The sequence below is a fragment of the Coenobita brevimanus genome, chromosome 95 (assembly GCF_032717465.1).
Source record: "Coenobita brevimanus isolate Jiangsu-jjx chromosome 95, ASM3271746v2, whole genome shotgun sequence".
NCBI lineage: Eukaryota > Metazoa > Arthropoda > Malacostraca > Decapoda > Coenobitidae > Coenobita > Coenobita brevimanus.
In genome coordinates, this window is record NC_137048.1 from 34,248,902 (window position 1) to 34,264,395 (window position 15,494).

The 15,494-nt window shown below is 40.5% G+C and overlaps 1 protein-coding gene across 4 annotated transcripts in view; it reads right to left on the reverse strand.

Annotated features, from left to right (window-relative positions):
- Positions 1–146: 146 nt before the first annotated feature.
- Positions 147–15,494, reverse strand: part of zip (myosin heavy chain 10) — a 242,341-nt gene continuing 226,993 nt past the window's right edge. For 2 of the 4 annotated variants that reach the window (XM_080282928.1, XM_080282927.1), the window contains 6 exons: positions 15,177–15,323; positions 13,741–13,947; positions 12,940–13,095; positions 12,197–12,360; positions 3,425–3,559; positions 147–2,615 (listed from right to left, as the gene is read on the reverse strand). In XM_080282928.1, coding sequence (XP_080139054.1) covers positions 2,486–2,615; positions 3,425–3,559; positions 12,197–12,360; positions 12,940–13,095; positions 13,741–13,947; positions 15,177–15,323 — 939 coding nt within the window. In that variant the 3' untranslated portion in view covers positions 147–2,485. Of the gene's footprint in view, positions 2,616–3,097; positions 3,122–3,424; positions 3,560–12,196; positions 12,361–12,939; positions 13,096–13,740; positions 13,948–15,176; positions 15,324–15,494 lie in introns of all 4 variants that reach the window. The other 2 variants (XM_080282929.1, XM_080282931.1) reach the window with 2 other exon arrangements.

The following is a 15,494-nucleotide window of genomic DNA, read 5'->3' on the forward strand; positions in this document are numbered from 1 at the left end:
CCAGATTTACACTCAAACCCTTGCACCCTATTCCATCTCTTCACTTCCTAAATCTTTTCTCTGTCTCTCATTCTCTGCAATCAACATCAAGTCATCAGCATACAACATCTCTGGCTTCGAGCACACAGAGTAAAGAAACACAGAAAAGATGTTAAGGCCTTTTATTGCAGTCAGTTCGAGTCCATCCAAAGTATATTACACCAATAATAAATTAGTCCTGCTTCATAAGGAGAAGTTAATGACAACATACTGTAAAAAAACAAATGCTATTCATTACCTGACAGTTCTAAAACAAAACATCGCTGCTTTCCTCTGCATTACCACAGCAACAATATTATGCACTTGGCACATCTCACCTGCATAGGAACTTCATTTCATTAACAATCTAAAAGTTCAGTTAAACTTCTTCATACTGTTAAATACAATAAACTACTGGACGGCCCTTAACCGCTGGACTAAGTTAATCCCTTGTATCTATTAAAATAAATAAATAAATAATATGAAACATTAAATAATTTTTTTCCCTTTAAAATAAGAAACTTCTGTCCCTGAGAGAAAAGCAACGTGTTGCCTTCTACCAACTATACTTTGGATATCCTCCTGACAATATTAATGAAATATTGGCCCTAACATGTCTGGTAAGCATTGATGTACCCTGCTTTTTTTTTATAGAAAACTTTGCTTAATCAAAAATTCTAACTATTGATACCTGATCATATTTCAAATTAACAAATGCAATAGCAATATCAAAACAAAGCACCTTATAGAAGCTTTATATATCTTAAATCACAAAATCAAAAATCCTTTACGGCTACCTCTATTTCTTATCACCATCCTGTACAAGTTTCCCTCTCTCAACACCTTCAAGACCATCTACTCTCAGATAAATATATCAAACCAGCTTTGTTCTACAACTATAAGGCCGTATTTGCTACAGAATGGGAATGATTATATATATATACATATTACATATATATATATATATATATATATATATATATATATATATATATATATATATACATATATATATATACATATATATATATACATATATATATATACATATATATATATACATATATATATATACATATATATATACATATACATATATATATACTGCATATATAACTGACGACATACTTTACTATGAGCAATGTATAAATTTTAAGGTCACTTGGAAGTTAAGTCAAATCACTAAGTATACAACCAGTTAATACAACTATTTCCCTCCCCCAAAGAGCAACAATAAAATAATACATAATATATTAAGTTTTAAAACTATGTGGATGGTTGTAATGAAGCTCTTGATTTAAAAAAAAAAAAAAAAAAAAAAAAAAAAAAAAGTACAGGATGTATAAGAAAATTTTGAATCACTAAGTGGCCTGGCATCTATACAAGATACTATGATTAACATAATACATAACAATAATCATGTAGACAGCTTTCAACTAATGATAATAGGTTATTCATTCATACTTAATCTATACAGTTGTAGCAGACTGGAAGCATTCATTGTTAGTTTGATACAAAGTTAGGAAAATGTATTATGACAGTAAAAAAAGATTCAAGCATGGCATATGCATGCTGGACATTCTAAAAAACACTGACATACACAAGTGCCAGACCATCCTGAAATATTACCATAACTGTTGCTGGCAACAAGTGGCACATAGTTGCAGTGTGGCATTCCTGATGTGACACAGCATAACACCAGTTCCACCTCATCACATCCCACACCAGTTAACACCACAAGTGTACTTATCCTCTGTTTGGGGGGATGTTAGTGTTGCTTGGCAACTGGTAACATCACCCCTTCACATTACAGGGTCCACCACCTCACCCATATCTCTGACAAGTAACTGCCTTTCAGACCATACAAGCTTGGTACAGTGATTTACCAACACTTGACATACCATAAACTGTCGGAGACCAGGGTGAGGCAACATTTTTGTGCTTTCACAACTCAGTTGCTCCTTTTTATCTCCCCTATGGATTAAGTACAATTATGCCAACACTAAACACCTTAATTTCCCTGGAATGTTACATTTTGTCAATGGAAATCGCTGGATACCTGTATATGGCAACAAATTCAACAAAATATGCATGAAGCATGGAAGATTACACCTAAGTATTTTTTGCTAATAATTAAATAAAAATGTCAATCTCCAATAAAAACATTTCCAATGACAAACAAAACTCTTTCAAAACAATTATATCTAATAACCGTAGTTGTTGGCAATATGTAAATCAACTAAACCAATTATATAAAATATATTTTAGAAAGAATCAGCTTTAACATCCCAGTCCATGTAATTAAGTCAACATAATCAATTCATATTCCCCTACCCTCCCCCCTTGTTTATCCTATAATTTACAGTTCGGCATCTACTTAGTTCATATAGATTCTCATCCTTCTATCCCTCATTTCTAAATATATGGTCTGGATCAACATGACCAGGTGCTACTGCAGTTGTGGCCTTCATTTAGTAGCATCCTCCTCTCCATCAACAGAATCGTCAGCATTCTGGGAGTCATCACTGCCAGCCGCAATCGAGCCACGTTTCATGCCAAAGAATTCCATCCGGGAACTTAGGCCGCCGCCACCACGCCTGGTTAGAGAGTAGGTACATGTATTAGATAGTCTGGTTAAGGAAACAGGGTACTGAAGATATGTAGCTGCCATTATATACTCTTATGCTTATTATCTAGAACAACTTTGTACATTATTATACAACAGCTACAAGAGCTTTTACTTAAAGCATTATTACAAGAACAAACAGATTTTCTGTTCATAAAAGATAAAAGGGAAAGCTGGCAAGGATGGATACAGCAAATATCAAGAGGACTGATACAATAAAGCAACAACATTTAATCCCATATTCAAACAAGGTAACTGCTAATCCACAGAAATTAAAGCAAGCTGCTGGGCATGCAATTAAACAATAATGTGGTGGCTACAGGTTTATTATGTATGAAAGCTTTCTGTTGTGTAGGATGTTACTGCTAATAGCCACAGTTACCTTTACACTATGTGCAATAGGTGTACTGTAAGATAATTTTCTACCATGCTAATAACCACGTAATCACTAACATTTGACTTTTCCGTGAGGAGTATCTGCAAGGGGATGGAAATTTTCAGAAAGTAATATTTTAATGCACACCCTTATTAACCAGCCATTTGGTAGTTCATATTACTTTCAGTCAAACCACAATAACTGCCATGCAGAATAAGGCAACATAATTATTTACTAACTACTCAATAACCTACAAATGTAAATAAATGAGGGTTAATTCACCGGTTAGATGAAATCATTTAGTGTTAAACTATAGGGAAAAATTAACATTTCCAAACTAATATAATCACACACACACACACACCACTGCCACTACTCTGGAAAATAACCACAAAGACACAAACTTCTCGTCTTCACTGCTACTCAAATCCTGTGACAGATCGATCACATTTGATGTCGAGGCATTCTTCATTAACTTGCACAGTCCTCGGTTTGTACGCTTTGTGATTTGATTTAAGACCTTTTCAGCTTCAGCTTGGCTACAGCAGCCACAAAACAAAAAGATACATTAGCTCATCACAATAAGTTGAAGCTATAATAGCTAAGCTTAAAATTTTCTAGCATCCTGCCAACTAGTCACCCTAACAGTCTAAATTCTAATCTAAATTCTCATGCCCATACCATTATAATTTCATCACCTACCATATTTTATGCAGCACATAATGTTACAACTCACTGAATAAGTAGGCAAAAGAAAGCAATGTATAGCAATTATTTATATTAAAAAAAGAAAAAAAGAAAAAAAAAAAAAAAGAGCAGGACTAGACACTGGCAAACTATGTTCAAGTACTCAAGAGTAAAGCGTCGGGCCTCATTCGAGTGGGCCCTTAGTCATCCTGGGCCTCTCGCTTTATAGTGGTGGTGGTGATGGAGCGGCGACTACTCAGGACGTGACTACTCATTTTACTACTGCTGCAACACACAGGCGACTTGTCAGACCCAGTACAGTAACAAGAAAATCCTACAGTGGCACTGTTCCCGAACTAGCTTCTCTATGTATGGAGTGATCCTATTCTAGTCTAACCTTGCAGTTCTCTCTCACATGAACAGTAAAAATAAAAAAGCATTACTGGTATTGTCCCCCCCCCCCCTTTTTTTCCCTCTATGCAGAGGAAAGATAAAGGCACATGAGAGGACTCAGAGTTATTGTGTGTGTGTCGTAAAATCATTTGGATAAAGGGAACATTCAGACTGTTACCACGGCTGAGGTGTCAAGTGCTGTTAACCTTCCTGTCATTAAAGTTACAATCTATAAAGATATAAATAGCAATGCTGTAAATGCCAATAAATTAGCCTGATACTGAACAAATGTTAGTGAATCAATGTGAGGAAACAGTGAATCAATATGAAGAAACACAATAGTACTTAACAAGTTGTTACTTCAGTAATAATGGTGCCAGACAGGTAGCCTGATTTATTTACAGTTTTTGGTTTAAAAAAAAAAAAAAAGTGGTGTTGGTAGGTCCAGCTTTAAAGCATGTTGTGAAAATGGTTGGCTGTATCTAGATGACCAGCTACCTTGTACAGGTATTGCAGTCATAGCACTGGGTGAGGAGGACGACTATGAGTCATCAAATAAACTTCCCTGGAGGCAGGGCAACCTGCAGCTCAAGGATTGGCTTAAGATGGATAAGTGGCAAAAACAAGGTCAAGAAGTATAGATGCATTTCTGCTTGCATGCTTAGTGGAAGCCACATGATATGAATTAACAGTCTCATCAGAACCAAAAGAGGGAAAATTCTGGCTGTTCTGGGGGATAAGACTGTGTGTGTAAACCACAGAACTACTGTACAGTACTTGAAAGTTAGCCTAAGACTGAAATATAGCAACAAACAGCTGATTAAAAAAGGCAGCCTTGTCCATGTACAGTATATCCTGTGGCACAACATGACCACATGACACACAGTCGTGGGAAGAGAAGCAAACAGGGAAGAGAAGCAAACAGGGAGGAGGAGGATGAACATACAGCTCTGAAACCTCTACAACATAAATAACAATGCCTAAAAAATATGTGGTGATACTTGCCAGAAAGGCCCATGTGAGCTGACCTTTTATGGCACAAAATGGCTTTTATATCAAATGTCCTAAGAAAGGCAAGATAAGGAAAATAAAGTATATAAGGTATGAAGTGAAGTTAATCACACTCAGCAGCACACAAAGATCAACTGCATATAAAAATACACAAACACTTTAGTCCTTCTAAGAATGAAGGATAAAGCAAGTACAAGTCCAGTATAAATACACGACTAGGAAATCATTTTTGCCAAATGGCAAGCACAAAAAGCAGTGTTTGATTGAAGGCCTGCCAGAAGCATAAATGCATGGTGCATATCATGGATGCACCTACTCTGCCTATCAGGAAATATACACTGAAACTTAGTTCGAGATTTCAATTTTTAAAGCATTTTAAATTATTGTACTTGAAAGTTTTTAGCATCATCTGCCATCAATGCTACTCCAACAATAGGTATATTCCCAACTTCTGCCAAATGACAGCAGATAATTCTTAGCTTAGCTGGTCCAAGTCCTTGCTGGTGCCAAAAGAGGTGGCAAACAATCTCTATAAGCTTACGTTTAGCTCAGTCTAGTGACAAGCTTCACTGCTTAACTCTTACTATCTCCAGCCAATTATATTCAATTGCTGAACACCTCTTACAGTGAAAAGGTACTGTAAATGATAAATGACCACAGTACAGTGGGCTCGCACAGTACGTGAGTGGATTGGCAGTCCTGCTCCTCGCACACTTTGAAATCGCGCACCGTGAATACATAATCTTAAGGGAATATTACCTATGGGCGGTACCTCCTCATACCTTGACATTTTTTTACCCTTAAGAGACATAATGAAGGGAAAATTTTTCAGACATACATATACTACAGATAACAAAAATATGGTCAGTCACTTTAACAACAGCAGATGAGGTCTGATGGACTTAAATAACAGGGGTTCCGAGGTGCGGCAACACTTACAGTGCCGCACCCCCCGCTGCACCGACACTTCCATCCTCAGACTCCTCCTGAGCCCCTTCCCCACGAGCCTTTAACTCAGTCATTTCGGCAAAAAAAAAACTCGAAGTCCAATGCTGACACAACTTACATTACATTCTCTTCTTCTTCTACAGGAACAGGATCAGATGATGTAGCTGGTTCCTCACTTTCACTTTCTTGAGGCTGCCTTGTGTAACTTGTTATGAGCATCTGCCTCCTCCTGTTAATTTCTTGCCTGTGCCTGTCTGTATAGACGCGGAAGGCTTTGCTGATACTTACAAGAATCTCCTCTGTTCTTTGGTGGCTGATTTCGTGTTCCTTCACTTCTTTGAGCTTACCCATGGCAGCAAGATCTTGCTTATCCTTGACACAGTTCTGTGCTGCCCTCCATCACACTAGGCTCCTCAACTTGACTCTGCCTGGCCTCCGGCTCTGTGTCAGCTTCGTCAATCCGTTGCAACACTTCCTGGGGAGGCTGTTCCTCAGTAGCAGTGTGCATTTCTCGTATGTCTGCCAACGTATCATCCTCGAAACCTGGTACAGCTTGTGCTGCTGTCAGTGTTGCTGCCTCAGCCTCGACCAGTGGTTGAATGGCCATCCTGTGGTTCATGCATAGGTGAGGCACGAGCAGTCACCACGCGTGGTTCACCGTTGCAGGTGTCATCTTGTCCCAGGCTTGCTGGAAGAAATCAACTGTGTCCTTTACTGAGAAACAACACCAGAAAGCCTTGACAGATATGTCAGCTGAGGTGGGCAGGGATACAGCTACTGGCAGAGATGGTAAGGGATCAGCTACCACATCCATATCTGCGTTGCGGTCTACTTCTAGGGCGTGAAGTTCCACTCGTGTCAGCCTTCCTACGTAGGTAGTCGTACACCTGTTGGTGGTAAAAGTTTCACAGTGGTGATCAGTTCTTGATCCAGTGGCTGCATGAGTGACATCGTCCTAGGCAGCAGAAACACAACACTACAATCCTTATGCAGATCTTCAGGGTAGAGAGAATGACTTGGTGCATTATTGAGCACAAGGAGCATCTTGAAAGGGATGCCAAGTTCCCAACACTTGGCCCTGGCATCAGGGATGCAGTGCTTTGTCAGCCACTCTGACATGATGTTGCCAGTCATCCAACCATTAGCAGACTTGTACCCATACACGCCACTTGCGTCCATCTTCGTGAGGTTTTTGTAGCACCTAGGGTATGAAGCTGTGTGTACAACAACTGGCCTCATCTTGTGGCTCCCAGACAGGTTTACAGTCAACATTATCATCATCATTTGTCAAGCTTGCGACCAAGGGCTTGCTTGTGTTTCTTAGTGATGTAAGTCAATTTGGGAATGGCTTTGTAGTATAACGCCGTTTCGTCGATGCTGTAGATCTGGTCCTTGATGTACTGTTCTTCTTCAATAAGTGCTCTAAATATCGCAGGATACTCTCTCGCGGCTGGCTTGTCGGCAGAGGCACATTCACCTGACAGTTTGATGTGCTGGCGTTCCTTGAGTTTTAAAAAACGGTGCAGCCATCCTACAGATGCCTTGCGAGATGCTGCCTTGCAAAAGAGCTGGGCTTGGTCCCGAATATATCAACAGTTGAGTGGTACACCTTCCTTCTTCTTCTTCCTCATAATGAAGGTGGCAAGATATCATTCCACGAGAATGATCGCATGATTACCCACATGGAAATGGCCGTCAAGCTCAGATGCACCATACGTCTTCGCAAGTGCCCTGATGGCATCACGGTTTTTCCATATAGTCCTCACTGTAGATTCAGCCAGGCCCATGGCTTTGCTGACAACGGAGTTCCCTTGCCCCTCCTTTCCCTTGATGATCTCCAACTTGGTCATGTGCGTAAGAAGTTTCTTCACTCGCGGGGCTGGAGGCATGGTGTTGAGAAGGTGCAAACCAGGATGGAGAGAGAGAGAGGGGGGGGGGAGGCCACTCGTAGTACACAACAGGCTAACCTGAGAAAGCGTACCCTCACTGTGCAAGAGTCTTGGCTGTAATGGTGTGACCCCCCCCCCCCCATACTCCATGCTGCACAGTGGAATGCCTGGGATCTTCTGCGCATCTACATCACAACTGACGTCATGATGGATGCATTGTGCAGGGGTGGGGGTTGCATACTCAGGGAAAATGGAATTTTTGTGCCACTCCTTGCCTTTGCCTCGCGTATTGTGGGCTAAACTCGTGCAATCAAGGATTTCTGGTTATTATTTCTGGTCACACGTACTATGCGATTCACGTACTGTGAACTCGCATGCTGTGCGAGCCCACTGTACCTAACCTCTCCAATCCCATATGGTTCTCCAAAGCATGGTAAAGTATGGAGATGGCAAGAATAAAATGAAAACGATATCAGATCAGAGGGTTAATATATACTGTATACTTTCAAGCCATGAAAACATAAAGGTAATAAGTTTTCATCCCTTCTGTACAATGACAGTGTACAGTGTTTTATTCATGTTATCTCTAGATTGTTTTATTCAGCTCATGAAACTCTGAACTGAAAGGGTTGGATGTCCTCTTTATTAACCCCTTCATTGCAAAGGCACTTTGAAAGTTTAACTGTTTGGAAAAGGCAAGAATAATATCACTAGAGCCACTGGGCTAAGAAAACCAAGCCAAGAGTAGCAGACAATATGAATGCAACCTGTCCACCAGCACCACATACCTTCCTCAAACCCAACATGGCAACTGACACCCACATATAACATTGCAATGCAAGAATTACATGCTTACAGGACATATTCTAAATGGCACTGTAACCTTCAAAACATCTTATATATGATTTATTATCCGTATTACACCTTGATATTATCATCATCATCATCATCATCATCTTCCAGACCTCCTTTTCCGCCCTAGGGCAGGGTGAGGAGTAGAAACGTCCAGACAGCCAAATTTGCCCAATCCAATGGGCCACACTTCCATTCACTCACCATTCAAGCCCCCAGAATCCTGGCTCTATCTCATACACCAAAAACATTCACCAAGTTCTGTAGCTTCACATAAATGTAACCGACAGAGTCAATCTGGAAGCTGTCACATTAAAAAGGGTGCCAAATCCCTGGTTATGTGCTTCTCTGCAAAAAACTCATCCAGCCAGCTCAGTCTCTTGTCAGTCACTTAGCCTCACCAACTTCCATACCTCTCTTCCTCACACATTCATCCACTATATCCCTCCACTTTCTTCTTGGCCTACCTTGCCTCCACCCTCCTTCAAGTTTGCTCAGATATACCTTTTTCACCACTCTATTGTCATCCATTCTCTCCACATGACCAAACCATCTCAGAACACTTTTCTCAGTTCTGGTGTCCACAGACTTCCTCACTCTGCATCTTTCATGAATCACATTATTCTGTGTCCTATCCACTCTCTGTATTTCACGAACATTCCTCAGCAGTCCCATCTCCACTGCTCTTACTCTTGACTTTACATTTTCATGCCACACCATAATCTCACATCTGTATGTTAAAGCTGGCACTAACACTCCTTGATGTAAGCCTCGTGTAGCTGCAACACTCAAGCCTCTGTTTTTTACCAAGGCCTTCATAGCACCAGCTATCATCCTTCCTTGTGTCACCCTACTTTCACTTTTTTGGCACATTTTCCTCTCTTTTCTTTCACTATACCCAGGTATTTGAACACTATCATCAATTCCAGTCTCTCTCCATTCACTGTAACATCACACTGGGAGTCACCTTCTCTCTCAGTAACCATCACTTTACTCTTTTCTACATTTACTCTCAAGGCACGACCTCACAGAGAATTACAAAGCTCTGCACTAGTCTACCCAGCTCTTGTCTGGTATTTGCAAGTAGCACCCCATCCATATATATACTGTGTATATATATATATATATATATATACATATATATATATCCACCCATCATCCAATCCTACGTTGCCCCATGAGAAGCGCAGGAGCCCGGGGCTAGGAAAGTTGGTCCTGGCATTTAAGATGAAAGTGACCAGCCTCACTCATCCCTGAGTGGCATTACGTGAGCAATAAACCCCAACCACCCCTTGGATATAAACCTTCACAGGCTCAATCCGACTGGAGCACCTTTATTACCCACTAAACCACCAGGAGCCAAAATTTGGTTATATGGTTACCACCCAGCATAGTAAATGGTTTCCTGGTGTACAGGAAACTATTTGGCTTGTCACTCAGTGTAGAGTCACCCACAGGCAGAAGGAAGAGGAAAGAATGTAGGAAAGAAGACACAAGAGGGAGTGTAAAGTCACCCGCAGGCAAAAGAAAGAGGAAAGAATGAAGGAAAGAAAGACAGAAGAGGATGGATGGAAAGAAGGATGGAGGAGAGGAAAGGGCAGACACCCGAGAGCAGCACTACATCAAGTGAGTGGATGGTGAGTGCTTCCATATATATATATATATATATATATACCGAACAACCATTCTGAAATAAGTTGCCAAAAATAAGTTTATGTATGTATAGTACATGGATGAACTGGACTGAAATACTGTCAAGTCTAATCATAATTATCACCATCCTAATCCAATTCTCAAAGTTCACATAACATGGGTACACTAATCACAATAATTAAAGTGTTAGCACAGAATATTTTTGGAAAATAAATAAGTTGCATACAAAGGAAAAGGAGAGAGAGAAGTATGTGGTAACCATAGGGGTATTTGCCTACTTAGTGTGACTGGAAAAATATATGGTGGAATACTCATTGATAGGGTTAGGCTTATGACAGAGGACCTAGTTGGAGAAGAACAAAGGGGATTTAGGAAGGGAAAAGGGTGTGTAGATCAGATATTTGTTCTAAGATGTTTAGTGGAGAAGTATCTAGAGAAGGGAAAGAAAGTGTATGCTGCCTTCATGGACTTGGAGAAAGCTTATGACAGAACAGATAGACAAGGTATGTGGAAGGTATTAAGAATACATGGAGTGGAGGGGAAATTGTCGAGTGCTGTGAAGAGTACGTACAAAGGAGCTAGGGCTACAGTGCAAGTGGATGGTGAGCTGAGTTCTTTGATCTCAGTTTAATATATACATGGATGGGGTTGTAAAGGAGGTGCAAGGTAGGGCAGTGGATGTGGGGGTGGTTCTAATGAATGAGGGTGAGATTTGGAAGATTCCAGTGTTGCTGTTTGCTGATGATACAGTATTGCCGAGTGAAGATGAATGGGAGTTGCAAGGTTTGGTGAATGAATTTAGGACAGTGTGTTGGAAGAGGAATCTGAAAGTTAATGTAAACAAGAGTAAAGTTATGCTTTTTGAGAGGAATGAAGTCACAGAGTGTACAGTGAGGTTGGATGGTGAGGATATGGAGAATGTGAGTGCATTCAAGTACTTGGGTAGTGTGATGAGTAAGGATGGAACTTTGGGGGATGAAGTGCATGAAAGGGTACAGCAGGAAAGGAAGGTTGTTAGTTCACTGAAAGCAGTGATGAGAAATAGGGAGGTGAGTATGGAAGTTAAGAAGTCACTGCATGATAGTATTGTGATCCCTACCCTGACGTATGGAAGCGAGGCGTGGACCTTGCAAGAGGGGAACAAGTCAAAAGTGACAGCTGTGGAAATGAGCTACTTGAGAGGAGCATGTGGAGTGACATGGAGGGACAGGCTGACGTATGAAGAAGTGAAGGAACGTTGTGGGGTGGATGTGGATGTGGCTGAGAAGATTAGGAGAAATACACTGAGGTGGTTTGGACATGTGGAGAGAATGAAGAATAAATGACAGACTAAGAGGGTGTATGTAGGTGAGGTGGAGGGAGGGAGAGGGAAGGGTAGACTGAGGATGAGGTGGAGGGATGGAGTTGAGAGGTGTATGAGGGAGGGGGGAGTGAGTTGAGAGGAGAATAGTCAAATGGTGGGTGACAGAGTGACTTGGAGCCGTTTTGTCTGCGGCCACCCTTTGCGGGATTAGGGCGTCGGGCAATAAATAGATAGATGAAAGTGCAAGTGAGTTTTACAATAATTACTGTTGCAACCCTCTCTGAAAATAAGCAATTCAGTTAAAAGCCTACACAAAGAACACTTGATAAGCCCCCCACACACACACACACACACACAAAAAAAAAAAAAAAAAACGTGATAAGAGAACGACCTGAAGACTGTTTTTCTGTATCTAAAGTTGCTCTGGCAATGGACTGTACCTGAGCTTGGTCTTGAGTGAGGAAATCTCCCGGTTCTGTGCCTCCTGAGACTCAAGCATGTCTTCAACCTCCCGCTGGGCCTTACGACGCTGCATTTTCTCCTTGGAAAGCTCATCCTCAGTCTCCTCCATGGTCCGCTTCAGCTGTTTCACTCGTGCATTTGACTGGAAAAGAATTGGTAAAGTATTATTTAGTAACTCTAATCTTCTACTCTTAACCCATTAACTGCTCATGGTGGTTTTTTGGAGGTGTCCGTAGGGCGCAGACATAGGGGTAAAAATGAAATTTCCGAAAGGCCAAATTTTGTCTTAAGAATTGAGAGAACACATGCCAAAGTATATAGTTATGAAATATTAGCTCAATATTTACCTTGGTAAAGCCATGGATGAACATTGAAGTGTCTGATTCCCTATTGGAATGTACTGTATGGTTTTCGTTTTCTTTTTCAGCCTCAGTTTTGAAGGCTCAAACATGCTTTCATGGGTCGGCCTTGGTCACCATGGCACTATATTCGAAATTCACCTGAGCAGCCAGGGCTGTATTGAGCAGTCGCACTCAGAACAGCCCAGGCTGTATAGAGCAGTTAACGGGTTAAAGGTCTGGACTACAATAGCCCAATCTTAGGCACCATCACCTTCAGGGGTAATAGGGAGTAAGTGCTAAGAGACAAATCATAAGTTATTACAAATGTGGGTTCAAGAAACCTGGTGGAGTATCCGGCTATTTTATGACCTATTACTGACCTTATCAAGCTGCTCCTTATACTGGTCAGCATGGCGGCGCTCATCCTCCACCTGCATTACCAGTTCCTTCAGCTTCTTCTCCAGTTTGCGGTTGGCCTTGGCCTGGCCCAAACGATCACGTGCCTCAACTTCCAGCTGTTCCTCGAGATTTGCCACCTGTACCAGTTCATGTACATGTGATTTAATAGAGTAAAGACTTTGAGTTATATATATAATGAAAACATGCAGAAAAGATAATGCATATATAAGAAAGCAAAGTAAACAGGTTAAAGAAGATAGGAAACAAAAGGGATGGATCTCTCTCTGTTTTCTCTCTGGAAAGAAACATGTTTTACCAGGTTTCCAGCCTTTAGTGCTTCCTTTTCACAATAAAAAAATAATTTAACTTTATCTGTACTGGTCCACTCATTACACTATAGCAACTGCTACCCTTCCCCCCCCCATGTTATCTAAGAGCTTTGACAAGCAAAAAATAAATTAGGATTTGTTATAATATCTGCTTAATTTATATCTATAGATTTATTGATACCTGTACTGTACATCCTACCTCATCCAGCTGCCAGATACAAGTATCCTCCAAGCACTTCACTTTTTATTCTTTTCTTGCTCCTCTCACATGATATAATTCAGCTTGGAAGAGATCTTTGTAACAGGAGAGATTTGATACAAACTTCACTAACTTATTCAATACAGGATCTTCTTTAACTAAAACTGTCTGGTGGTAGCAAGTATAAATTGTACAATAGCATCATCATACTGAAGGGTTAATTACCTGAACACTACAAAGTTAAAGTTACTGACCTTTGACTCGAGGGCAGTAATTGTTGCTTTCGTCTTGCTTCTGATCTCTGACTCGAGCTCTGACAACTTCGCCTTGAGTTCCTTGTTCTGGCGCTCCAACATTGATCGTTGTCCCTCCAATTTGACCACAGATGACTTCTCTGTGTTGTAGTCGGTCTGTAGTTGCTCCATCGTCAGCTGGTTCTTGCGCATCTTGTCCATTAGAACCTAAGATGAACAAACAAACACTTGGTTAGGACAGTTTCTTCAATATGATGTAAAATATTCATCATGACCATCCTGCTTTGAATAAAGAGAAATTATGGGTGGTATGAAACTCATTTAACATGCTTTTGCTTAACACTTTTTTCACTGTAAAGTTATTGATCAACATAAACAACCTTTTTACAAAACAGACCACTATTCATCATTACGCAATTTCGATGTGCAGTGGAAGGTCAGGGTTCATACAACCTGCCAGCATCGCTGAATATTGTACAGTACGATATTACTTTAAGGCAAGATTTAATCCATACAGATACTCCACCCCATCATTGTGGGAGAGGCAGACCAGGGTTGAGGAATTACAAACCTGTAACCTTGAATGTAATTTTTTAATGGTAGATGCTCTTTCTTGCTGAAAATTATCACAAAAATGACTTCCATTTCACAGATTACTTTTTCAGGAACATATCTACTGTATTAAGTGGAGATATTTTTGTGTTTCAGTGATACATCAAAGACAAAAATTACCACTGTACTGTACACAAAAATGACAAACTTTGTACATGGGATTATCTGGCTATTATTTAATTGTTATAGTACAAAAACAAGCCAGTTCAGTATGATTATAATGAATTAACTGCATATCATTTAAATGAATAATGGGTTTTACTTGTACTGCAAAACTATGTCAGCATCAGTTCTATCTATTGCCAGACGCCATAATCCCATACGGGATGGCCATTTGACTCCAAGTTATTTGTTTTACAGGGAGGGGCGCTAACCCTCCACCAATCCACTTGTTGACACGTAGGGAGCATGTATGGTTTGGTTATATGGTTACCACCCAGCGTTGTAAATGGTTTCTTGGTTTACAGGAAACCATTTGGCTTGTCACTCAATGTAAAGCCACCTGTAATGGAAAGAAAAACAATATGAAGTGACAGGAAAGATGGGAGAAATAGGAAGAGAGGAGGGCAGGCACAGAAAAAGAATGATAAAGGCTAAGGAGGAAGTAGGCAGCACTACATCGAGTGAGTGGATGATGGTCGCCACCACCTACCACTACAGTTCACTACAATATTTCCATAACAAGGCAGGCTTCATTTCACTTTGTTTTGTTTTCAAAGGCCCCAACATGCTTGCATGCGTCAGCTTTGGTCACCTAATGGCAGCTCTCTATGTTGCTCGACCTTTGGCAGCTTCTTTGAATCAAAATCTACATTGTTACCAACCTCTACATTGCTCTGTTCCTCCTCCAGCTCTTCTTCCAGGCTAGAGATGCGGGCTTCTAGTCTCTTCTTTTCATCAGCGCTAAGTGTGGCCTTGGAGGTGTACTGACTAAGCTCCTCCTGCAGTTCGTCACGCTCCGTTTCCGCATTCTGGAATATAATCTTTGTCACTTTTACATACTATGGTCTATACCATAAACTGTTAATCAGAAACTGCACCCAATTTCAAAACTATAAATCTGAGAATACTTCACAGTACTGGCACATACACCCCCGCACTATTTACGAAAAATATATAAAAAATGGACAAAAATAAGAGTG